This window comes from Rhinoderma darwinii, chromosome 4, assembly GCF_050947455.1.
Source record: "Rhinoderma darwinii isolate aRhiDar2 chromosome 4, aRhiDar2.hap1, whole genome shotgun sequence".
Taxonomy (NCBI): domain Eukaryota; kingdom Metazoa; phylum Chordata; class Amphibia; order Anura; family Rhinodermatidae; genus Rhinoderma; species Rhinoderma darwinii.
Window position 1 is genome coordinate 12,579,997 of NC_134690.1, and position 27,910 is coordinate 12,607,906.

At 42.7% G+C, this 27,910-nt stretch overlaps 1 protein-coding gene across 3 annotated transcripts in view; it reads left to right on the plus strand.

The window, feature by feature from the left end:
- The window catches only part of CHRNA2 (cholinergic receptor nicotinic alpha 2 subunit), a 107,992-nt gene that overhangs the window by 37,905 nt on the left and 42,177 nt on the right, over nucleotides 1-27,910 (plus strand). For all 3 annotated transcript variants that reach the window (XM_075860828.1, XM_075860826.1, XM_075860827.1), the window contains exons 3-4: nucleotides 20,028-20,179; nucleotides 26,964-27,008. In XM_075860828.1, the coding sequence (XP_075716943.1) occupies nucleotides 20,028-20,179; nucleotides 26,964-27,008 (197 nt within the window). The remainder of the gene's footprint in view (nucleotides 1-20,027; nucleotides 20,180-26,963; nucleotides 27,009-27,910) is intronic.

Genomic DNA, 27,910 nt, shown 5'->3' on the forward strand with positions numbered 1-27,910 from the left:
GGGCTCGCCATTCACCGGACACGGGGACACACCCCCTGGCGTCACCAGGCCACCAGTACCGCCCCCTTTGCAGGGGTTGGCGTCCGGCGCCATTTTGACCACCACGTGTTCTAATGCCGGACCCGTAACACTCTCCCCGCATTCCCGCTCCAGCCCCACTGCAGAGGCTTGAGCTGGGGGTCTTGCGGGACCTGCGCCCTGATCCTGACTTTCATCTGGCTCAGAGCACAGGAAGGATCTTGCTGTATACACCAGTTTAAATGAACCTTTAGCAGATTTTTTTTCCTTTTCCTTTTTTTTCTTCTTAAATTTTTTTTTCTTTTCCTTTTCCTCCTCTGCGGGTAACTCCGCACCAAAACAAAATCCCTGGAAGGATACCGGCGACTCCACATTACGGATCTGAGTGAGTAATCCTTGAGGCCGCTCACTGTCAGTTTCAAAAGACTCCTGATTATTCCCAGCTGTGTGTCCACCCTCCTCCTCCTCACTGCTCCTGGGTGCCTCAGAATCTGTGCCTTCTCTGGACTTTACATTTTCACTCTCCATTGCCTCCACCACATTTTCCTTTGCTGTGTCTTCCTCCATACTTTCTATTTTTATAGGTTCTGCCATCTCGGCAAACCTCTCTTCGTTTTTTAATTTTTCTCCAAACACCCCTCCGCCTGCCACAATCTCCTCACGTCTTTCTTCCACTTCTTTTATTTCCTCCAACAAGGATTTCACATTAAAACGGTATCGGGATCTCTTACCTCCTGAGGCCTTTGCAGCCCTTCCTCTGGCGACCGCCAAGTCCGCACGGAGCCGATGCAGCGACTTCTTGAGGTCCCGATACTCCTCCAACCGCATAGCCAGACGGGAGCTGAAGTTCTCCACCGTCTCTCCGGTCCTCAGCTGTCCCCATTCCTCCACATGACTGCCATCCAAATGTCCGGACAGTGCTCGTCCTTCTCCAGACGACAACACCTCTATCACCCTGCCGGACCGCGTCTCCATACCCTTATCCAGGGTTCCAGCCTCAGGGGGAGCCAGGACAGCCTTGCCCCGAGATGATCTCTTCACCCCCGCGACCGTTTGCATATTCCCAGCCAGCTGGGATGACCCTCTACCCCCCGCTGGCATGCTCCGGGAGGTAGAGGTCTGAGGCTCCATCCCAGGATGGAACCCCCCTCAGGGTACTTTCCAAGCCCAGGCAGATGGTATGAGGCCTGGGCAGATAGGATAAGGAAAGTCCCTGGATCTAAGGCCTGCACGGAAGTCTCAGCAGCTCTCTCCACACCTCCTACTCCACCCACTCCATAGCTGCACTGACTATTCTGCTGGTGGAGTCACTGTGTACATACATTACATTACTTATCCTGTACTGATCCTTAGTTACATCCTGTACTATGCTCCAGAGCTGCACTCACTATTTTGCTGGTGCAGTCGCTGTGTACATACCTTACATTACTTATCCTGTACTGATCCTGAGTTATATCCTGTATTATACTCCAGAGCTGCACTCTCTATTCTGCTGATGAAGTCATTATGGACATACATTACATTACTTATTCTGTACTGATCCTGAGTTACATCCTGTATTACACTCCAGAGCTGCACTCACTATTCTGCTGATGAAGTCATTATGTACATACATTATATTACTTATCCTGTACTCATCCTGAGTTACATACTGTATTACACTCCAGAGCTGCACTCTCTATTCTGCTCATGGAGTCATTATGTACATACATGACAACACTTATATTGTACTGTTCCTGAGCTAATATGAACCACCATTACTAAGTGACATTATCTGGCCTATAAGCTCTCTATATATATCTCCTGCTGAGGGACCCGCTGTGTATATAGAGCTACTGATATAGGTGTGATTATTATGCTGTGCACATAGGCAGTCTGGTGAAGTATAGGGATGATTCATGGTGAGGATTACATGTTAGTCAGCAGCAGATCTGCAGATACTTATCCAGAGAGAGATGTGTCTTTGTGCAACTCTAGAAATTACTACAGAATAGATGGAATCTGTGAAGTGATATATTTACTGAATTATACAAAGTTCGTTTTTCGTTTTTTTTTTACAGAATATACAGTGTATCATGCACATCACGAGGGGCTCTGCAATTCTCGAATCACATGATGCAACTTGTCCAGTCTAGATATTGTATAATGAAAAGCTCTGAAACTTTCTTATATACTTTTTGTTACAATTTATTGCCATTTTTAAAATCTCTGTTTGCTACTATTGAATGGAAACATTCTTGTTTACATTCAGAGCTGACTTAATTGTCCTTTAGGATAGCCCATCAATGTTTGATTGGTGGGCGTCCAACCTCTGAGAACCCTGGCGATCAGGACAATGCCGCAAGGCATTGCCTATTGTCCTATTCAATTCCGGACAGTCAGACCTGCACTTATTAAACACTGATGACCCACCAAATTGGCAGACCTTGGCACTGGTATGGGACCAGTCATATGCCAATGAGAGTCTCGGCACCAAACTCATCTCCTATCTCTTATCTTACATCTCTTTTAGACTGACTATCTTGGTGGGGGAGGGGGAGTTGGGCAACGATGGCACACACCAGTAGAGAGGGCACATTTTGATTCTCCTGCGGGGCGTCCCTTGCTCATTAGTCACATCCGGTTTACCAACATCTGCTCAACCAAGATTATCCTTTGCATTAACTTTTCAGCAACTCACATTGACGTCCCATGGCGTCATTGGTCCTGGCACCTGGGCATGTGCCCCAGTTCTTTTGTATGGTTCCCTTAGTGTTATGGCACCGGAGGTCACAATTTGTAACTAGTCCTCCCATGGTCAACCAGTCAAGCAACGCCCCTGCCTAAGCCTATGTTGTAGCATGAACCCACCACTTGGGGGCACAAATATAGTGAGACTATTATTCCATCATTTCCGTTTTCATGCGCCTCCGGCTTGTATTTTGCTCTTGGTGCCTCTATTCTGACCCATTTCTGTTTTTCTGCTGGAATACAAGCATCAAGAGACACTTTTATCTATAGTTTTTTTTATAAAGATCGATAGATGGTAAGACCCCAGGACTTAATACCCCCGGCTGGAGAGATATTAATTGGAATGCTTCTTCTAATTACTTGGAGGGGATTGCCTACTTTATATTGGCTCGTGAACCAGAAGGAAGAGACTGTAATGAATTCACTTGTAGCACTCGTACCCAATTAGCCTCGTCTGCAGCTTATTGACTCTGAGTAGACATTTAAACCCCTGGATTAAAGGCCACAGAGATCTGTCTTATGTTGCGTCTCTTTTATCTCTGTGATTATTCCTGTATAATTGGTGACAGATATTAACACGGGAGATGAAATCATTGACCTTCGACTTTCTTCTCACCACAGAGGTCATTCATCTGGATCCTTTTGTCTGGATGTGAAAATTCAATGGTTATTAATTTTTTCAAGGACTTATGTCACACAAAAAGAAGATGGTGCCCTATTACAAAGATCAAAATGGGCCCCATTATGATGCCGGGTTTTGCCACCCAGGACAGAAGGGTTTGCTGTTGGTTCCCCCTCCACGCCCTTTCTATGACTTTGGGCCAAGTTCCTCCTTTTTTGTTGGGTAACAATCAGAATCCTGCACAGGTTCTCACCACCCGATAGCTAAGAGCATGGGAATAACCAGGGCTGGACTCTTTTTCTCCAGGGGCCCTCATATAAGTCACACAGTCTTCCTCTATGGCTTGAGATTCATTGATATCCATAAAAATGGTAACTAGGACAGAAAACATACATAGTGGGAATTGCCAATGAACCGGAAAAGACTGAGTCAGAAAAAATTTGGTGAAAAATCAAAATTGGGCCCCATATTGCTGTAGTCGCAGCCTAGGAAGAAGGGCTCAGTGCTGTTAGATCATTCCCTTGGAAAAGGGACTGTGCACCCTAAGACTATTCCCCTCTTCCTTGACTCCTATAGGTGCATGCCATAGGGGGTTGATACTGTTCATAGTAAAGATTGCCGTGGCCCACCGGAGAAGAATCCCCTTACACCACTGCGAGGGCTGATTCTATGTTACGTATGGCGATAGGTGGGATCCGCACCTATCAGACATTGATCAGAGGCGTAGCTAGTTTCTCCTGCACCCGGAGGAAAGATTCAGATTGGCGCCCCCCCCACCGCAACTTCTTTCCCGACTTCTCCTTCCCCCTCGCGTTGTTCCTTTCTCTACCAATGAATGAGATGTAATTTTATTTCACAACTTTTTAATGTAACTCGAGCATAAAACCATTTGTTAATTTTTCAAGCAATATAATTCTATAAGGAAGTTACCATAACAATAAATTAAAAGAAAATAAATTAAAGAGGCCACACAAAGACCCCCAGTAGATAGCGCCACACACTGCCCCCTGTAGATAGTACCACACAGCCTCCTTGCAGATAGTGACACACACAGCCTCCTGTAGATAGCGCCACACACAGCCCCCTGTAGATAGTGCCACACACAGCCCTCTTTTAGATAGCGCCACACCCCACTTGTAGATAGCGCCCCTCCTGTAGATAGCGCCACACACTGTCCCCCCTTGTAAATAGTGCCACACACATCCCCTTTGTAGATAGTGCCACACACAGCCCCCTTGTAGATAGCGCCACACAGCCCCCTGTAGATAGTGCCACACACAACCCCCTGTAGATAGCGCCACACACAGCCCCCCTTGTAGATAGTGCCACTCACAGCCCCCTTGTAGATAATGCCACACACAGCCCCTTTGTCGATAATGCCACACCCCCCTTGTAGATAACACCACACCCCCTTGTAGTAAGCGCCACACACCCCCCTTGTAGATAGCACCACACACAGCCCCCTTGTAGATAGTGCCACACACAGCCCCCTGTAGATGGTGCCACACACAGCCCCCTGTAGATATTGCTAAACACTGCTCCCTGTAGATAGCGCCACACACAGCCCCATGTAGATAGCGCCACACACAGCCCCCTGTAGATAGCACCACACACAGCCCCTTGTAGATAGTGCCACATACAGCCCCTCTTGTAGATAGTGCCACACACAGCCCCCTTGTAGATATCACCTTACCCCCCTTGTAGATAGTGCCCCCCTGTAGATAGCGCCACACACAGTCCCCCCTTGTAGATAGTGCCACACACAGCCCCCCTTGTAGATAGTGCCACACACAGCCCCCCTTGTATATAGCACCACACCCCCCTTGTAGATAGCGCCCCCCCCGTAGATAGCGCCACACACAGCACCCCTTGTAGATAGTGCCACACACAGCCCCCCTTGTAGATATTGCCACACACAGCCCCCTTGAAGATAGTGCACACACAGTCCCATTGTAGATAGCGCCAACCCCCCTTGTAGATAACGCCACCCCCCCTTGTAGATAGTGCCACACACAGCCCCCTTGTAGATAGTGCCACACACAGCCCCCTGTAGATAGTGCCACACACAGCCCCCTGTAGATAGTGCCACACACAGCCCCCTGTAGATAGTGCCACACACAGCCCCCTGTAGATAGTGCCACACACAGCCCCCTGTAGACAGTCAGAACCGATCAAAACAAGGGGACATATACAAAAACACAGAAAAAGGGCATACTTACAAATGGACACAGCCAGGTCAGAAACGCTGATGAAGGAGTGAGCAGGTGCTTAAATAATAATAGCCACTCCCACTAGTCTTGAGGGGAGTGGTGTGTGGTGCATGGGATGTGTAGTAAGAAATAATACATGAATAGTGTGTGTGCAAGTGTAATACTATAAGTGAAATATAGGGGGCAGTAATGAGTGAAGTACCTCAATAGAAATAAATGGATAATGGGGTGCAAGTGAGTGAAACATGGAGGGATAGTGTGTACGTCATGAGGCACAACGTGTATAGCCAGGTAGAAGCCTATTTGTGACGCCTTGATAATTCATAGAGCGGGCTACCCTGCTTGCTATGCCAAACAACAACACACCATGCTCTCCCAGCATCAAAGACCCGGCTGTGTCCAAGAGAAGCGAATATACATAATAATGAAAAATACCTGGGGTATTAGTAATCATTTTGGCCAAAAGGACGCAAGCTCGCAATCCACGACAAGGATCCCCAGACTTGCGAGTCCCTAACTCCTAAACTGGAACAGAACGTTCCTGATGCACAAACAGAACCGATAAAAACAAGGGGACATATACAAAAACACCGAAAAAGGCCATACTTACAAATGGACACAGCCAGGTCAGAAACGCTGATGAAGGAGTGAGCAGGTGCTTAAATAATAATAGCCACTCCCACTAGTCTTGAGGGGAGTGGTGTGTGGTGCATGGGATGTGTAGTAAGAAATAATACATGAATAGTGTGTGTGCAAGTGTAATACTATAAGTGAAATATAGGGGGCAGTAATGAGTGAAGTGCCTCAATAGAAATAAATGGATAATGGGGTGCAAGTGAGTGAAACATGGAGGGATAGTGTGTACGTCATGAGGCACAACGTGTATAGCCAGGTAGAAGCCTATTTGTGACGCCTTGATAATTCATAGAGCGGGCTACCCTGCTTGCTATGCCAAACAACAACACACCATGCTCTCCCAGCATCAAAGACCCGGCTGTGTCCAAGAGAAGCAAATATAAGTAATAATGAAAAATACCTGGGGTATTAGTGATCATTTTGGCCAAAAGGACGCAAGCTCGCAATCCACGACAAGGATCCCCAGACTTGCGAGTCCCTAACTCCTAAACTGGAACAGAACGTTCCTGATGCACAAACAGAACCGATAAAAACAAGGGGACATATACAAAAATACCAAATGTGTCCATTTGTAAGTATGGCCTTTTTCTGTGTTTTTTTTCCCCCCTGTAGACAATGCCACATACAGCCCCATGTAGATAGCGCTACATACAGCCCCCTGTAGATAGCACCTCACACAGCCCACCTTGTAGATAACACCACACACAGCCCCCTCTTGTAGATAGCGCCACATACAGCCTCTCCTTGTAGATAGAGCCAAACACAGCCCCACTAATATTATAGTAGTTATATTCTTGTATATAGGGGGCAGTATTATAGTAGTTATAGTCTTGTATATACGGGCAGTATTATAGTAATATTCTTGTATATAGGGGCAGTATTATAGTAGTTATATTCTTGTATATATGGAGCAGTATTATAGTAGTTATATTCCTGTATATAGGGGCAGTATTATAGTAGTTATATTCTTGTATATATGGAGCAGTATTTTAGTAGTTATATTCTTGTATATAGGAGCAGTATTATAGTAGTTATATTCTTGCATATAGGAGGCAGTATTATAGTAATTATATTCTTGTATATAGGGGCAGTATTATAGTAGTTATATTCTTGTATATAGGAGCAGTATTATAGTAGTTATATTCTTGTATATAGGGGGCAGTATTATAGTAGTTATATTCTTGTATATAGGAGCAGTATTAGAATAGTTATATTCTTGTATATAGGAGCAGTATTATAGTAGTTCTATTCTTGTATATAGGGGGCAGTATTATAGTAGTTATATTCTTGTATATAGGGGGCAGTATAATGGTAGTTACATTCTTGCATATAGGGGGGCAGTATTATAGCAGTTATATTCTTGTATATAGGGGGCAGTATTATAGTAGTTATATTCTTGTATGTAGGAGCAGTATTATAGTAGTTATATTCTTGTATATAGGGGGCAGTATTATAGTAGTTATATTCTTGTGTATAGGGGGCAGTATTATAGTAGTTATATTCTTGTATATAGGAGGCAGTATTATAGTAGTTATATTCTTGTATATAGGAGCAGTATTATAATAGTTATATTCTTGTATATTGGGGCAGTATTATAGTAGTTATATTCTTGTGTATAGGGGGCAGTATTATAGTAGTTATATTCTTGTCCATAGGAGAGGATAGGCGTGTGCTTGTGAGCTCCCTGTTAGGACTATGCATGGCTTCTGACCCAGGTGGAGGGGAGGGGTCCTGGGCTGATGATCCTGGGAAAGCCCAGAGTCTGGAGTTTGGCCTTCAGCATGGAGATGGTGGAGGTGATGATCTGGAAATGGTGTCTGGTGAGTCAACTAAATCTCATGATGTTGGGGAAATGTGCACAAAAATGACAAAGAAAAATATCTTTAAAATGGAAATGCAAGTTCGCAAATTGAGAACTGAAATTAACCAAGCGACTGATCCAAAGGCAAAGCTGATGAAATGTGAGTGTCTGGATGTTTGCACACGTGAGCTGGTGATATTGAAGGAGAGATTGCAGAAAGAATCATGCACAGTACCCAAAATAAAGAACCGGGCAATTGAGAACAAAAGGGAGACCAGAGCCCAAACTGTGAAGAGAAAAAATATCATTGCAAAAAAAGACACTGACTATAAGACTGTGTATAATATTGTGGAGCAGGGAAACCCTGGAAGATGTGAGTGTGCAGTGGCTGGAGGATCACATCTCTCATCATGTGTGGGGTCTGTGCAATCAGCCAACACAAATGCTGCTAAAGCTGCAGAGAAATGTGTGCCAGCTGACGAGGGGTTAACTGCAGTAGACTCTATGTGCAGTACAGATGAAGTGAATGCGAGTGGCACTCCTGGGAGTGAGCAAGAAAGTGCCTCATATACTGACATTATAAGTGAGACCTCGCTCAGCGCGGTGATTGACAGTCTGATATCTGATGAACCAGCGGCACAGGCTTTGGCGGACATTGCAGACCCTGTTCTGGAGGTTCAGTCGTCCGCAGTGTCAGTGAATGGAGTACAGGTTACACAGCGATCAGGAGCAGACACAGGAGGATCTGCAGTACAATCAGCTGAGGAGAGGTCCAGTCCTGACCCACCTGCTGACGGACCTCAGTACAGGAGACTGTTCTCCAGCGTCACAAGACCGACTAACCCCACACCTCAGAGGAGGAACGCGGTCAGAATCAGGTACTCAGGACCAGAGGAAAACCTCCCCTCCAGACTCTACATTGGGAAAGTTTTGTTGAAGGAGTTTATGAAGTTTAAAGCTTCTGAGGTGTTCGCTCTGATCCACGTTCTCTCCAGCAGGAATTATGACATCAGTTTCAAGCTGCAATATAGTCTAGATTTATTCTGGAGTATTAATAATGATACAAAGGAGCACGCGATGTGGGAGCATCTACATGTCATCCAGCTGACTAAACCCCAGGTAGTCACCGCCACCGTCCTGTTCCAGTCTGAGGTGGTGGCTCTGGCAGATTTGCAGCACTGGTTGAGCAGATATTGTGAGGTGAAGAGACTGCCAACAAAGATCTATGATGAGGAGGAGATCTGGAATGGAGGATATTCTGTCAAGATCCAGCTGGTTCAGGAGAATGGAGTGACCAGACATCTGCCGCACTCCTTCTACCTGGGCTCGGAGAGAGGCGTATGTTACTACCCTGGTCAACCGCGACTGTGCCATAGATGTGGGGGCAGACACCTGGCATTCAACTGTTCCCGTATTAAGTGCTCACTATGTGGTCAGTTTGGACATGTGAAGGATGATTGTACAGGACCTGTCATCTGTAACCTGTGCTTAGGAACTGGACATACATTCCGGGAGTGTCCGCATGCAGAACATAATAAGGAGGAGACCTTTAAAGGAGCCATGGAGGAAGAGCAGGAGGATGTCTCCATATGTGTAGATACAACCCCAGAACCTGGAAGCCCCAGCGAGGATGTGAGCCGAAGTACCAGAGAGCCTGCTCCAGAGACAAATGTCCCATCTGTGGATGCTGCACAAGTGTCACCAGCCACTGAAAATAGGGGTCATGCTAAAAGCAAAATATCCAGTCACTCTGTCACCAAAACATCTAAACATCTGCCCAACACCAGTAAGGAGCCAGCTGAGCCAGCCACAGCGACCAGTAAGGAACCAGCTGATCTAGCCGCAGCGACCAGTAAGGAACCAGCTGAGCCAGTCGCAGCGACCAGTAAAGAACCAGCTGATCCAGCCGCAGCGGCCAGTAAAAAAACAGCAGATCTAGCCGCAGCGACCAGTAAAAAACCAGCTGATCCAGCCGCAGCGACCAGTAAAAAACCAGCTGATCCAGCCGCAGCGACCAGTAAAAAACCAGCTGATCCAGCCGCAGCGACCAGTATGGATGAGGAGGGATTTCAGACGGTTAAAAGGAGAAGTAAAACAGATGATTCTTCTAGGAAAAAAATCACTGCTGCTAAGAAATCACCGGAGTCTCCAGTGCTGGCGATAACTGGGGGACGTTACTGTGCGCTGGGAGAAGATGACCAGGAAGAAGAAGCAGAGATGGAGCAAGTCTCCTCACACATCCCAGGCGACGAAACTCAGGATGAAGATGCTGACCCCCCAATGTCCACCAAAAGATGGGGTGTTACAGGACATAGCAGTGGAAGAAGGAAAAAAAGTAGGAAAGACATGTAACCAGGATGAGGCTGAAAATCACCTCCATCAATGTGAACAGTGTGAAGAATAGGAGCAGGCGGCAGGCGATATCCCAGAGTCTGTCTGATGACAAAACCAATGTCTTCTTTATATAAGAGACTTATCTACAGAGTAATGTCCCTGCTGTGTCCCTGCAGTCACCACATCTAGTGGGACAGTGAAACTCTCAGTTGCTGAATGGAGACTTCTAGCCTGAACTCAGTTTATATCATATACGTTTATTTTCTTTATCTGTTATGAGTGTATTGCAAAGGTATTGTAATAATTTGTTGCAAGTTTTCAAATAAAAAAGATAATTATAGTAGTTATATTCTTGTATATAGGAGCAGTATTATAGTAGTTACATTCTTGCATATAGGGGGGCAGTATTATAGTAGTTATACTCTTGTATATAGGGGGCACCATTATAGTAGTTATATTCTTGTATATAGGAGCAGTATTATAGTAGTTACATTCTTGCATATAGGGGGGCAGTATTATAGTAGTTATATTCTTGTATACAGGGGGCAGTATAATAGTAGTTACATTCTTGCATATAGGGGGGCAGTATTATACCAGTTATATTCTTGTATATAGGGGGCAGTATTATAGTAGTTATATTATTGTCTATAGGAGCAGTATTATAGTAGTTATATTCTTGTATATAGGGGCAGTATTATAGTAGTTATATTCTTGTATATAGGGGCAGTATTATAGTAGTTATATTCTTGTATATAGGGGCAGCATTATAGCAGTTATATTTTTGTATATAGGGGGCAGTATTATAGTAGTTACATTCTTGCATATAGGGGGCAGTATTATAGTAGTTATATTCTTGTATATAGGGGGCAGTATAATAGTAGTTACATTCTTGCATATAGGGGGGCAGTATTATAGCAGTTATATTCTTGTATATAGGGGGCAGTATTATAGTAGTTATATTCTTGTATATAGGAACAGTATTATAGTAGTTATATTGTTGTATATAGGGGCAGTATTATAGTAGTTATATTCTTGTATATAGGAGCAGTATTATAGTAGTTAGGCTGGGTTCACACGACCTATTTTCAGGCATAAACGAGCCGTTTTACACCTCGAATTACGCCTGAAAACACGGCTCAAATACGTCGGCAAACATCTTCCCATTCATTTCAATTGGTTTGCCGACGTACTGTGCCGATGACCTGTAATTTTACGCGTCACTCTCAAAAGACGGTGCGTAAAATAACAGCTTCGTCAAAGAAGTGCAGTACACTTCTGGGGGCGTAATTTGAGCCGTTTTTCATTGACTTCAATGAAGAACAGCTCCAAATTACGGCCGTAATTGACGCCTCGCAAAACGCGAGTATGAGCAATTACGTCTGAAATGCAGGAGCTGTTTTCTCTTGAAAACAGCTCCCTAATTTCAGCCGTAATTGTCGTTATCGCGTGTACATACCTTTTTGTTCATGTATATAGGAGCAGTATTATAGTAGTTATATTCTTCTATATAGGGGCAGTATTATAGTAGTTATATTCTTGTATATAGGAGCAGTATTATAGTAGTAATATTCTTGTATATAGGGGTAGTATTATAGTAGTTATATTCTTGTATATAGGGGCAGTATTATAGTAGTTATATTCTTGTATATAGGAGCAGTATTATAGTAGATATATTCCTGTATATAGGGGGCAGTATTATAGTAGTTATATTCTTGTATATAGGAGCAGTATTATAGTAGTTATATTCTTGTATATAGGAGCAGTATTATAGTAGATATATTCCTGTATATAGGGGGCAGTATTATAGTAGTTATATTCTTGTATATAGGAGCAGTATTATAGTAGTTATATTCTTGTATATAGGGGGCAGTAATATAGTAGTTATAGTCTTGTATATAGGAGCAGTATTATAGTAGTAATATTCTTGTATATAGGAGGCAGTATTATAGTAGTTATATTCTTGTATATAGGGGCAGTATTATAGTAGTTATATTCTTGTATATAGGGGCAGTATTATAGTAGTTATATTCTTGTATATAGGAGCAGTATTATAGTAGTTATATTCTTGTATATAGGGAGCAGTATTATAGTAGTTATATTCTTGTATATAGGGAGCAGTATTATAGTAGTTATATTCTTGTATATAGGAGGCAGTATTATAGTAATTATATTCTTGTATATAGGAGGCAGTATTATAGTAATTATATTCTTGTATATAGGAGCAGTATTATAGTAGTTATATTCTTGTATATATGGGCAGTATTACAGTAATTATATTCTTGTATATAGGAACAGTATTATAGTAGTTATATTCTTGTATATAGGAGGCAGTAGTATAGTAGTTATATTCTTGTATATATTGGGGGCAGTATTATAGTAGTTATATACTTATATATAGGAGCAGTATTATAGTAGTTATATTCTTGTATATAGGGGCAGTATTATAGTAGTTATATTCTTGTGTATAGGGGCAGTATTATAGTAGTTATATTCTTGTATATAGGAACAGTATTATAGTAGTTATATTCTTGTATATAGGAGACAGTATTATAGTAGTTATATTCTTGTATATAGGGGGCAGTATTATAGTAGTTATATTCTTGTATATAGGAGCAGTATTATAGTAGTAATATTCTTGTATATAGGAGCAGTATTATAGTAGTTATATTCTTGTATATAGGGGCAGTATTATAGTAGTTATATTCTTATATATAGGGGCAGTATTACAGTAGTTATATTCTTGTATATAGCGGGCAGTATTATAGTAGTTATATTCTTGTATATAGGAGAGCAGTATTATAGTAGTTATATTCTTGTATATAGGGGCAGTATTATAGTAGTTATATTCTTATATAGGGGCATTATTATAGTAGTTATATTCTTGTGTATAGGGGCAGTATTATAGTAGTTATATTCTTGTATATAGGGGCAGTATTATAGTATTTATATTCTTGTATATAGGGAGCAGTATTATAGTAGTTATATTCTTGTATATAGGAGAGCAGTATTATAGTAGTTATATTCTTGTATATAGGGGCAGTATTATAGTAGTTATATTCTTATATAGGGGCAGTATTATAGTAGTTATATTCTTGTATATAGGAGAGCAGTATTATAGTAGTTATATTCTTGTATATAGGGGCAGTATTATAGTAGTTATATTCTTATATAGGGGCAGTATTATAGTAGTTATATTCTTGTATATAGGGGCAGTATTATTGTAGTTATATTCTTGTATATAGGAGCAGTATTATAGTAGTTATATTCTTGTATATAGGAGCAGTATTATAGTAGTTATATTCTTGTATATAGGGGCAGTATTATAGTAGTTATATTCTTGTATATAGGGGTAGTATTATAGTAGTTATATTCTTGTGTATAGGGGCAGTATTATAGTAGTTATATTCTTGTATATAGGGGCAGTATTATAGTATTTATAATGTACATAGTGTCAGTAAACACCCCCCAAAAAATGGCCCATTAAAAAAAAGTGCATTTCACTACTTGAGCCGTTTTTTGGAGCCGTTTTTCATTGACTCAATAGAAAAACAGCTCCAAAAACGGCCTTAAAAAAAGGGAGTAGCTTAAAAAACGGCTGAAAATCAGGAGCTGTTTTCCTTTTCTTGTCAGAACTCGCTGATGCGTTACTTCGTGGACATGACTGGAGGGATGTTCATAGTAAAAAAAAAAGTAGTAAAACCTCTGTAATTAAATGTCACCTGATGATCGCTGCCTCATTCAGGGTTATTAATAATAATAATAATAATAATGATTGGAGTTTTTTCTTAAAGGTGCACATTATAACTTTATTTCACCTCCCATCTTTATTATTATGCTCTTACACTTTCCAAAGTGATGGTTTTTTATGCCTCAATCGCCCTTGTGGTCTTATGACTCCACAGTCCGGGAGATGATGCTGTGCAGGTTAATGCAGCTCAGTATACATGTCTGTTCTGTGAAAGCACCATGTGGATACAATGAACATTTCAATTAAGCGTGAATATATTTCATCGAGCAGCCAATCCCCTGTGCTTTCCTTGTGACAGCTGCCGGATTGGTGGCACATAGACTGAGTCTAGCTGTTTATTAAACTTTAACACTCAAATGATCCACATCTGGGGCCGGGCAGCAGACGACAGGCGCATTTCTGCTGATTATCGCTTCTGACGTTCAGACGTGTTTTTATTTAGCAAGTGATTGTTACTAATGGGAATTCATCGTCATTAAAATGTGACGGTGGGGGTCGCAGGGATGGAAGGAAGAGAAGCTTTATCTGCCTTATTTATCATTGACCTCTAAACTTTTCAATACTTTTCCTCCATGGGATCCCAGTCATGACAATTTACAGAACATTTGTCATGAATACAATAAAAAAAAAAATTTAATAGTCCAACATTATATTTAATTAATTTTCAATATATCTTTATACCATTCAAAGCTTTTTTTTTTTTTTACTGATTACAGACACCACTAGGGGGAGCTAACTGCATACTATTTTATTATTGAGTATAAGTAATATGCAATAAGTTTTTTCTATTGGTGGCTGCAGACAAACCACATATTATAATTTAATTTTTGTCCATGCTGGGAATTTGGAGCTCTATATTAGAAAGTTCAATCAAATTTAATTTGAAATCAAAATTTAATTCAAACCCAGGACTCCAGGTAACAGTGCTAACCGCTGAGCCAGGGTGCAGCCCCCTCTACCAAATACCTCCCCATACAGTATATCAGATTCCTGGACACTTGTATGTCGGACATGGGTGGGTAAAAAATTATTTTGGTCTTTACCTAAGGGGTGTCTGGGGTCTTTATTTAGGGGGAGTCTGTGGTGTTTACATAGGGGGAGACTGGTTCGGGGTCTTTATTTAAAGGGACAGATATCTGTATTTGGGGCAGTCTCATCTGGGGTCTTAATTTAAGGAGAGTCACATCTGGGATCTTTATGTGGGGAGAGACTGGTCAGGGATCTGTATATACGAGGAGTCTGGTCTGAACTCTTTATTTAGGGGGAGTCTGGTCTGTATTATTTCAGGGGCTCTGGAGGGTCTCTATTTATTTAGGGCTTTTGGTCATGGGTTTGTATTTATTTGGGGGGTCTGGTCTTAAATCTCTATTTATGCTGTAGGTTGTGGGTGTATACTATACAAATGTTTGATCAATGAGGCCGAAAATTTGATGTGAGCGATGCCAATTCCAGTGATGCAAATTCCAGTGATGCCAATTCCAGTGATGCCAATTCCAGTGATGCCTTGTGTTTTCAATCTCACTGTACTGCTGACTATATCAGTTGCAATTCTGTTTTTGGGGCGCATAAACTGCCGGTAGGGGAGTCACACAGCAAGTGCTCCATTATACCAACGAAAATCCGGCTCCTCAATCTACTTCAAGCAGAAGATATAAACTCCGGAGCTTCTTGTATAATTGGCCACTTGGTGTCAGGCGCTTTCTGTAACTACAGGGGCTTATAAAGAGGAGAGAACGGCCTGCCGAGGCCCCACACCCTAATAATTGGTCATCTTTATGCTATTTGTAGGAACGAGTGTGCCCTATAAGAGATGACAATATATACGGGCTGCGAATTCTCATTTTCTATTGTTACGCGCTCCATGACATGATAAATAGACTCCCCTGTGGATGACTATTACAGTCCATTTATCACTCCCTCTCTATGGATCCTGCCATGTAGATGAAAAACTGTCCCATTTTGTATGGCAAATTTAAGCTGTTCATCACATTACTTTCCCAGGACAGGAAGACTCGGCTAAGGCTGAGACATCTGTCCAGTCGTGTCTTCATGGACCACCAACCACCAACTCATGTGTTAGTAGTTAGTAATATTGGTAATTGACTACATTTTTCAGATACAGAGCTCCAAATCCCCTGCACAGACATAGAGTTGATAAATAACACAATTCTGTCTACCTGCAGCCAGCACTAGAGGGCACTCACTGCATACAGAATCTTACAGCTCTAATTGAAGTCAATAGGAAAGATAAAAATACAAATGCAGCAAGCTCCCCCTAGTGGCGGCTGTCAGAAACTTTCGTGGGAGACTTGCATGCTCTGCTGGGAGTCAAGGAGATTTCCCCTAATTTGGAAGAGGAGTAGGCAAGTGTGTAAAGGATCTGCCAGACACAGCTTCTGTGTCGACGCCCGTGGGTAATCAGTCTGCACCTGCTCCTAAGTCTGAGAGAGTGACACGATCTTCTACCAGTCAGGCTGGGAGGCTGAGGAGTGGGAGAACCTATCACAGCCTGGCCAGACGGAGCTAGCTCCCGCCCTCTGTCTATTTATACCTGCATTTCCTGCTCCTCCTTTGCCTGTGATTCTTTTCTGTTTCCTGGCTCTGCTGCTGCTGCTATGATTATTGACCTTGCTTCATTTTTGACCCTGGCTTTACTGACTACGCTCCTGCTCTGCGTTTGGTACCTCGTACACTCCTGGTTTGACTCGGCTCGTTCACTACTCTTGTTGCTCACGGTGTTGCCGTGGGCAACTGCCCCATTTCCCTTAGCTTCTGTATACCCTTGTCTGTTTGTCTGTCGTGCACTTATTGAGCGTAGGGACCGTCGCCCAGTTGTACGCCGTCGCCTAGGATGGGCCGTTGCAAGTAGGCAGGGACTGAGTGGCGGGTAGATTAGGGCTCACCTGTCTTTCTCCCTACCCCGTCATTACAAGTGGGTACCAAATCATAGTAGGCAAAATGTTGACATGTACATAGCTCTTTTCTAATTACGGATTTTGCTCATAAGCCAGGTAACAACCCTATGGAGTCCAATCATTTACAATTAAAATTCTAAAGTCAAAATTGGTACTTTAGAGGACAGTGTAAGAATATGTGTTGTGTTATGTTGCGGCTCAGTATACAGTTGGAGGTGACCTACACTTTGCATGTGAGAAAACCCTGAAGAAGTAGAGTGGGCTGGACTTTGCATACAGCCTGTGGCATGCTGTATGCTGCTGCGCAGGGCACAGTCTTAAGCCTTTCCTGGGCCTTAGACGGGAATCTGTGTCTCTCTGGCTTCTTCTCATAATTTGTAGAGATCTATGTAACCACAGCTTCTGGTTGATGTGGTCTGGCCACATTTCCCTATGTGATACCTGAACAAGACAACATGGGACATGCAGCTACAGCCTTCAGACAGTGGTTTCTACAATCAAGATGGTAGACAGAGGCTAGACTAAAAAGAAGGTTAGAGATTCCATGGGGAAAAGAGAAGAGCACTGCTATAATGTGGGCTAGGTTAGGGGGCGATAGGAATGATTTCATGTGCTGGTTGGAAAATATTTTTATGGGGAACTCAAGAGGTTTATAAGACCTACCAGTAAAAGGAATGTAAAAATGTAAAACTACACCAGGGATCGAATATTTTCCTTCTTGTTCAGTCCCCTCATGGTTTCCTGTGAATTTGTCTTATTTGCTTATATGGTAATCATCTGACACACCAAGAGATGAATGGTAATTATTGCACTAGATATTTTCACCTCTAGGTGGCGCTGTCCAGCACTGTATTACATATGTCTGAATAAAAGTGCTTTGTGCTCTTAGACACGTTCTCCCTACATAGCACACCATGTGGCTAGAACTGGTATTTCGAAAGTAACTTTTCAATGGTTTTATATTGAATCATGACATGAAGTAAACGTAACCGTTTTCCACCAACCTGAGAATGGCTCACAGAGCCCAAGATGTAGCTCAGAGTAAAGGGGTAAATCAGCGCTGAGTCCCCATTGAACATGGGGCGGCACAGGCCACATGAGCTGCCCACTCATACTCATGCCATAGGGGCCAAGCAATACATAATGTAGACGAATACGATATTATTTCATGCAGATTTTTGGACCTAATGCCTCCTACTAATGACATAAAAATGTAAAAACAATGTAAGGTAAAAATAGCAAATATCTGGAGGACAGGACTTGAAAGAAATTAAGGAAAAAACCGAAACCCTGACTGAGCAGCCGCAGCGACTTGTCCTCCCACTGAATCCAGAGAACAATGCAGGAGCCAAGTCCTTTATACGCATCTCAGGACGATGAACAGTCCTAGCAGGTTAGAAATTCCTGACAAAACGGGGGAGTTTAAGGAAAGTTTATTTAAAGGAGAGATCTCGCTGCCCAAGTGTCACATACTCCAACTCCAAGCAATTTCAATTTTTATTTTTATGTTATTAACAATATATTATTTTGTTATTATTGACGATGAGTGGTGTGGATCCAGATTAAGTTGACAAATCCAACCACCCCCCCCCCTTCTTCCTCCAAGACAGTGGATATATTCTGTCACACTCAAATAACAGCAAATCAAGAGAGCACCTAGGTTGGATTGGCTGAATGGATAGGATGGTGTGTGTCCTGATAGGGCAGGAGTGGTGTGTCCTTAAAGGGGAGAAGGAGCAAGTCCTGAGAGGGCAGAAGGGGCAAGTCCTAAGAGGGCAGGTGGAGCGTGTGCTATAAGTGCTGGAGGGACATATCCTGAGAGGACAGAAGTGACGTGTCCTGAGAGGGCAGGAGGGGCGTGCGCTATAAGTGCAGGAGGGGCATGTCCTCAGAGGACAGAAGGGACGTGTCATGAGAGGGCAGGAGGGGCATGTGCGCTATAAGTGCAGGAGGGGCATGTCCTGAGAGGGCAGAAGGGGCAAGTCCTAAGAGGGCAGGAGGAGCGTCTGCTATAAGTGTTGGAGGGGCATATCCTGAGAGGACAGAAGAGACATGTCCTGAGAGGGCAAAAGGAGTGTGTGCTATAAGTGCAGGAGGGGCATGTCCTGAGAGGGCAGGAGGGGCGTGGCCTGAGATGGCAGGAGGGGCGTGCGCTATAAGTGCAGGAGGGGCATGTCCTGAGAGGGCAGGAGGGGCGTGGTCTGAGAGGTCAGAAGGGGTGTGTCCTGAGAGAGGAAGAGGGGCATTTCCTGAGGGGGGCAGGATTAGCATGTCCTGAGAGGGCAGGAGAGGCATATCCTGAGAGGGAGGGGGGGCATGTCCTGAGAGGGCAGAAGGGGCATGTCCTGAGATGATAGGAGGGGTGTATTTCAATGTCATTAATTCTGACCACTGAGGTGCCACCAGTTGTTGATGGGGTACAGGTGGAGTGGCATATTTGACAGGGTTGACCCATAGCCGATCTCTCCTGCTGCCAGGGCTTCATCTGGCTGCAGCAATATCTGCCTTCTTATTCGCTTAATTTTACTGTGCTCACTGTCGCCCCCTACACAGTAATGTACTTTATATGACCTACCAAGAGTAGTGGGGGAAGGGAACTGACAACCGCTGTGACCACATATCTGACTGAAAACAAACTTGGTTGTCACCTTCAAACCTATTCAGCCATTGTCTTTATAAAAGAAGAGAAGGAAACACGAGATAAGACAGGTAATCCCCAACCTTTTCAATCACTGATAAGAGATTTTCAGGAAGATTGGGTTTATCCCCATAAACATGAAACTAGTTGCAGATCTATCGGAAATGTATGGGACTCGCTGATATAACTTATGTCTATGGCCAGCTTAGGACTAGCCTTAATAGACCTCAGGGCAGGCAACTCAACATTTAGCAAGGTGCCCCCTAAACCATGGGTGAGATATAGGTACACGCTTTTTAGGAAGGGTCGTACTGTCAATTCTGTCCTGTGTAGACCATGGACCCTGACCCTGAGATTTATTCTGTCTCCCTATAGCATTGTGTATGGAGAGGACGCGCTCTCATGCCGAAGAACGTCTGTTCAAGATCTTGTTTAGTGGATACAATCGATGGTCCAGGCCGGTACCAAATACCTCAGACGTTGTCATTGTCAAGTTCGGCTTATCCATCGCCCAACTCATAGATGTGGTAAGTGTGAGATGAAAATTTTGGGGAAAATCTAGTAGTGGAGCAAATAGTTCATTGGGACATTTTTGTACTATAGATTAGAGAATTAAAGCAGTGATTTTTTTTATTATTATTATTATTATTAATAATAATAATGATAATAATAATAATGATAATGATAATAATAATAATAATAATATCATTATTATTCAAGCGATAATTATATAACATTCAATGCATTAAGTTTAGTATGCAGTACCATGCCAAACCATATGGTGTGCTATTTTTGAGGTTTTCCTGGATATTACAGTGATGGCCTATCCTTAAGTTAGACCATCAATGTATGATTTGTAGAGTCCCGTGATAGAAATATTTACTGCAGAAATTGACATTTCGTATTACAGACGTCAGCGCGATAGTCCCTTATATTGTCACTGGAGGGAAGCATGAAAGGTACATCAACATACGTCCCCATGATGACCTCCGAGATAGGACGGACGCTTCTCTGAAATGGCTCCTCTAAGAACATTAACATTTAATGTCCATTTATCAGGGTTGGGGTAGTGCGATTCATCGGAGGGGTCTTAGGAGAGTAGCGTTAAATCTTGCAGCAGTTTTTAAATGGGTTGTCTCATCTTAACACCTTCTGTTATAAATAAATCCAGCCTGGTGATCAATTGATCGCCGCAGGTCCGACTTCTGCAACCCAAAAGGGTCAATAGTTATTGTATGGGGAAGTTACGGCCAAAGAAAGGGATTGTGTTATTAAGACTACCCCTTTAACTTGAAAAAGAGAACCTACCAGGACCCATCCCCCGGCTTCCACTCAATGTCACTCATTCCCACATGCCAAAGTATGATCGTCAATATAAGAAATCCTTGAAATATTTGACAGCGATTCTAATTTTTACAGAATTACCCGTCACACAACCCGAAATCCGATACGTAAATAGGATCAGACATAGCGTGATATTATAAAACAGCAGGACCTGAGCTGTGATGTAAAGAGGATATCGGCCATTGTAAATCTTCAATGGAATGGTAACCATAGCAACGGAATGTATCAGATTGGGAGATACATTGTTTTTCTGGATTGTCGGAAGCTTAACCCCTTAAGCTCTGGCCTATTTTGGAGTTTCAGGACGTAGCGGCTTTTTTCATGTTTTCTTTGCAAATAGCTATAACTTTTCCCATCGAAGAGGGCGTGTTTTTTGCGCGAAAAGATGTCGTTTTCATTGATACCAATTTGGGGTGCATTTAATTTATTAAGCAGGGAATCAAATAATGTTAACTTTATCTAAGTGGTTCAGATTGCGGTGATTCGTTATACTGTTTGTATTGTGTATGGTTGCTGCTTTTTTTTTTTTATAGTTATTCTATTTTGAAAAATAAATTATTATTTTTTTTCATAAAAAAGGGGTTTATTTCATTTTTCGGAGGGAAGGAGACTTTGTTTTTTAAATTAAACTTTATTGAATTTAACATCAAGGTTCTTCAAGGGGTTAAAGGGTTTGTTTACGTTTTTAGTATATTGCTTCAATGAAGCAACTTTGCAAATAGTCCTGCCGTTTTTGTGTATACAGCTCCTATGCAGAAGAATGTGTCACCATGGTTACACATTACAAACTACCTTATTCCAGTCATATTATTGCTATAGAATAGTACCAGCTGTATCGGAGTCTACCAGCCAAATCGGAGCTTCGGGTGCCCATATAGTAGTAAAAGTATTATCTACAGGCCTATATAACATTACCAGTAATATCAGTGCCCATATAAAAGTACCAGTCATATCCGTGCCCATATAACAATATCAGTCCTATTATTCCTCCTCACAGAATAGCACTGGTCAGATCAATGACTACATAATAGAACCAGCCCCTTTAATGTTCATGTAACATTACCCGCCGTATCAGTGCCCATATAACAGTACCAGCCATATTATTCCTCACAAAATAGCACTGCCATATCAGTATCTATATAATACCAGCCGTATCACCGTATCAGCACCCATATAAGAGTGCCAGTCATATTATTTCTCACAAAATAGCAGTATCATATCAGTGTCTATATAAAAATACCTGCCAAAACATTACTCACTGAATACCACCAGCCATATCAGTGCCAAAATAACAGTACCCCTTCTTTTTATCGCTCACAGTATAGCACCCTTCACATCAGTGTTAATATAAAAGTATCTGAAACGTATAAAAGCCTGGTCAGCTAACTGGGCCCCATTTAGTTGTGCCAGCCATACTACGTATGATAGTGCCAGTTGCATTAGAGATGAGCGAATTTCCCAAAAATTCATTTTGGGTCTAATTTTGTCAAACTGGCCATCCGATTCCATTTGGTCCAAATACATTAATCGCATATCGAAAGTGCCCCTATTGTCCTGAAAAGTCGTGTATGACACTCTGAAGTAATATTATTGGAAAAGATTTGTGAATGACGTGATAAAGATTGGTGGTTCATAAATTAATGTAAGAATTGTATAGCTGTAGCAGCACTCACTCACAGCAATGACTGCCTGCCTAACTAACACACTGACACTGACTGACTCCGATCTCCCTCTGAAATCTATCTCTCTTTCAAATTATTGTTAAAGAGGCTCTGTCACCAGATTTTGCAGCCCCTATCTGCTATTGCTGCAGATCGGCGCTGCAATGGAGATTACAGTAACGTTTTTATTTTTAAAAAACGAGCATTTTTGGCCAAGTTATGACCATTTTTGTATTTATGCAAATGAGGCTTGCAAAAGTCCAAGTGGGTGTGTTTAAAGTAAAAGTCCAACTGGGCGTGTATTATGTGCGTACATCGGGGCGTTTTTACTTCTTTTACTAGCTGGGCGTTCTGACGAGAAGTATCATCCACTTCTCTTCAGAACGCCCAGCTTCTGGCAGTGCAGACACAGCCGTGTTCTCGAGAGATCACGCTGTGACGTCACTCACAGGTCCTGCATCGTGTCGGACGAGCGAGGACACATCGGCACCAGAGGCTACAGATGATTCTGCAGCAGCATCAGCGTTTGCAGGTAAGTAGCTACATCGATTTACCTGCAAACGCCGATGCTGCTGCAGAATCATCTGGTGCCGATGTGTCCTCGCTCGTCTGACACGATGCAGGACCTGTGAGTGACGTCACAGATCTGCACTGCCAGAAGCTGGGCGTTCTGAAGAGAAGTGGATGATACTTCTCGTCAGAACGCCCAGCTAGTAAAAGTAGTAAAAACGCCCCGATGTACGCACATAATACACGCCCACTTGGACTTTTACTTTTAAACACGCCCAGTTGTACTTTTACTTTTAAACACGCCCAGTTGTACTTTTGCAAGCCTCATTTGCATAAATACAAAAATGGTCATAACTTGGCCAAAAATGCTAGTTTTTTTAAAAATAAAAACGTTACTCTTATCTACATTGCAGCGCCGATCTGCTGCAATAGGAGATAGGGGTTGCAAAATCTGGTGACAGAGCCTCTTTAAACTCTCTATTCTCTTCCCCTAACTGTGAATCTGTAACGGCTGCTGCGCCGTTACCCGCCTCTTCCACAGTCTCTTCTCCGGTTCCTGCGCCCTCCATTCCCTCATGCTCGTCCCGAGCTCCAATTACCCGATCCGGACGCTCTGCTGGCTCTGGTTGGCGTCGGGTAAGTCGTACCTCCCTCCGTGGTCGTCATCCACGATGTGCAGCTGCAGCCACTAGAGGGCGCGCTGACTCTTCCCTTCTTAAAGGGCCACCGAGTGCCAAAATTCCAAGACTTCCTATTTAAGGAACCTCCTCCCTCTGAATCCTTGCTTGTTCAATCAAGTTCCCCGTGAGATTCCCTGTACCCAGTTTCCCTGTTACCTTGCCTTCTGCCTTTGTCTGGATTTCCCGTTGTGACCTCTGCCTGAACCTGTACTATCCTTGCCTGCCGCCTGTCTTGACCTATTGCTATCCATACCCGTTACGACGTCTGCTGCCTGTCCTGACTTCTGGCCTAACCATCCGACCGCCTCTAAAACCTGCTGTGCCAAGCGTTGCCCTGGGTTACAAGCACCATCTCCCAGACGACACAGAGGATCCACAAACAAACCGGTGAGAACCGTTATAGAAACACTCACTGACACTAATCCACTATCTGTATTCTGTGTTTTACTATCTCTCACTCTCTGTCTGACGTCCTCTCTCTCCTCCCTGTATCCCCACAAAGCAGCAGCATTTCCGGGTTGGGCTGTTTATAGAAGCTATGACTTGTATGACTTTCATCAGTGGCACAAGATTGGCTGTGCTAGAGGGAGCCAGGCATTATGGAAAAGCCTGCAGGGCCGATGTTCATGGTCATGTGATCCTTCTTCTCTGTCTTCTTGTCTACTTCTAATCTGTAAAATGGGGGGCACCATTTTGAGTGATTAGTGGTGGACAAATCCAAAAGTTTCAGATTCGTGAAAGTTTTTAACTTTTTGGAAATTTGTAACAAATTTGATTTGTGTGGAGTCGATTCGCTCATCTCTAGTCCCAGCGATATACCAGTCTGGTCCGTTTTTATGAATGCATTCATGGATGGTCATGGGGGTATTATATCAATTACCCTCTATAAAAATCTAGTAACGTAAAGGGTCATTATATAGCCTCAAATATTGCGAACCGATCCATCTTTTAGTGCCATCTCCTGAACTTTTCTATCTCCACTTATTCCAACATTTCTCATAACAGAGGCCAGTGCTTATAATTCTGACATCACCGTACGCTACCATCTCATTATCCATACATTAAATCAACCCCGGCCATACAATAATGGAGCTGCCGTGCCTTTTAGTGCCTCCGCTGCAAATCATTAAGTGCTGAATCTGTGAATTTTCTGTCATTAACATAAAGCACATCCCACACAGCTCAATACACATGTAATCTATCAATTACTGGCCAATACCGCCGCTGTCACATGTGGTTAAGAAAAAATACGAAAAAGTGGGAACTACTGAGCATTACCGGAATTAACATTGACCTTGATCGTGGACTGGAACAAAACCAATGAAGGATTGTTATTATCTGAGTCTAAGAACATATGCAAATAACCTGTAATCTCTGCCAATCATGGCGGTTAACCAGTCACATGCTGTACGCTTAAAATGCACACTGGTAAAGCTGGGTGAGATGCTCTGCGGGAAGAGGAGCTGGGTGCAAAAGGTAACAGTCGCAACCAGGCCATGGTAGATGAAGGGTCCTCTCATAGATTTTGTTTCCGGGCCCAGGAGATGTAAGTTACACCTCGGAGGTGGGGCCACTTCTCTATTTTTAAATGAGCATTGACGTGTTTCAGGTCAGATGTCCCAAGACGGAACACAACCCAGGTCCACATTAGCAATAGGGCAAACGGTACATGAGATAATAAGTGAATGAGATAATAAGGTGGAGCTATGAGAAAATAAGTCAGAAGAATGAGATAATAAGGTAGAGCTATGAGATAATAAGTCAGAAGAATGAGATAATAAGGTGGAGCTATGAGATAATAAGTCAGAAGAATGAGATAATAAGGTGGAGCTATGAGATAATAAGGTGGAGCTATGAGATAATAAGGTGGAGCTAAGAGATAACAAGGTGGAGCTATGAGATAATAAGGTGGAGCTATGAGATAATAAGGTGGAGCTATGAGATAATAAGGTGGAGCTATGAGATAATAAGTGAATGAGATAATAAGGTGGAGATATGATAATATAGGTCTAGCTCTCTGAATTAAGAGTCAGTGATCTGATATAATAAGTCAGAGCTACGAGATAGTAAGGTCGGGCTCTTAGACGAATACCTATGGGGTTTCATTTTTTTTCTCTATATTTCCCATTCTCCTGAGTCTTGTGCACAATGTAACACAGAAAAGCAATAAATAAAACACTTTAAATAAAATCTATTTCCGGGCCTCCCTCGCCCTGCAGAGCCTCACCCTTTATAAGGCGCCGCCACATTTTATACATCAATCCTGTACCTATAACGTGAATCACATAACAAAAATATCAAAAAATTACCCACTTAATAAAACATACAATAAAATCCAATCATCCTGCAGTACAGGTGGCAGAAAGCAGTGGATGATATTCTCCTCGTGGGTTCTCCGGTCCCTCTATTATATCTGGCTGCCAATTACAGACGTTATACACAATCCCACCAGATATACAGAGACAGATATGGGGGTTACATGTCCCGGTTCTGCCTTACTAGGCCGCCTGTCACCAGGTCACCGTCACTTCTACAGCAAAGCTAGTCGCCGGCTGTCCGTAATGCCTCCATATACATTAATGAACCAATAAATAATAACCTGATATTAATACGACGGCGCACGCCCGGCTGGAGAAGGAGCACAAATCAACAGTCGGAGATATTGAAACCCAATAAAGTTTTTCTTCTTTCATTTTAAGTCTATAAATATTAATATGTTTCTCTGCGGCTTCTGCTGCCTGTAGGATTTCTCCTTTATTGCTGGCACCAGGCGTACCCACCAGGGTAATGAGATCTTTGGTGGAAATCCTCTATTTCGCAGAAGACTCAATTCGAGCTGGTGCCCAGCTGAGACCATTTAAGTTTCGCTCTACTATTTTTCTCCTCCGATGACTGATAAAGCTTTGATTGTGCTGCATCCAGAGAACATCAATTACACATATGATTTAGCTTTACTATGGCATAGCTGCTTCAAAACGAGCCCGTCCTGAGCCCATTAAACCCCGTGGCGGACGTGATAACCTAAGCCGGCTGTGGGGTGCCCCGGTTGGGTCCGACTGGCATTGATTTGTATATATTTCCTGATAGGTCACTCTTTTATTTTTATTTGTTTGCAGGATGAAAAAAACCAAATGATGACAACTAACGTGTGGCTGAAGCAGGTAGGCCTCATGGGTAATCCAGTTGAGGGGTTAAAAAAAAGTTGTATGGGCTTAGATTTTTTTTGTGCTTAAAGTGAAGCTCCACCTTTACTTGTCACTTGTTTTCAGTTAATTTTACTCTTTGTGGTGTAGAAGAGAATATATTGTTAGGTGAAAACCATCAGCAAAATGCTGTTGACGGATCTTTTTAATATTATGCCACTGTAGAGTACATTGGGTAGTGGTAATGGTGCTTTGCTGTAAAAGCGTTGTGTCGGATGGCTCATTAAAGGGGTTTTCCCCACTATATACATTTACAGTATCACCGATCTCTGCCTAACACTAGAAGTAGAGATTCCTGGCTAGAACTATTAATGTGGCCCTCTCGCTAACAATATTAATAGGTTGGCACTATTAATGGGGGCACTTTGGCTGCTGTTATAAGGGCATGAACAAAGACATTTCTGCCCTACATAGTCACACAGTTGATGAGGGTGAAAAAATATAAAGGTCCGTCAAGTCCAACCTATAATCCTACCATGTTGATCCAGAGGAAGGCAAAACAGCCATGAGGTTGATGCCAATTAAATCATTAGTAAAAACTGCTCCCCAACTCCGAATCTGAAAATCAGAATAAGGGCATGTTCACACGTGGCAGAGTTTTTCCGCTGCAAATGTCGGTGCAGATTCGGGGCAATTACGCTATGAATCTGCAGAAACATTTGCATATTTGACAGGTAATTCAGACGTTGCAGAAAACACAGCGGACTTGCCACAGATTTCCGTTTTTGCATTGCAAAGGCTGAAATCCGCAGTGAAATTCCGCTTCTTCTCCGCAACAGACGGAATATTCGGCACCGCAGCCTATGGTCCGCAGCGGAGTTTTCCGCAACGTCTGAACTAACTTGCCTAAAAATTTATAG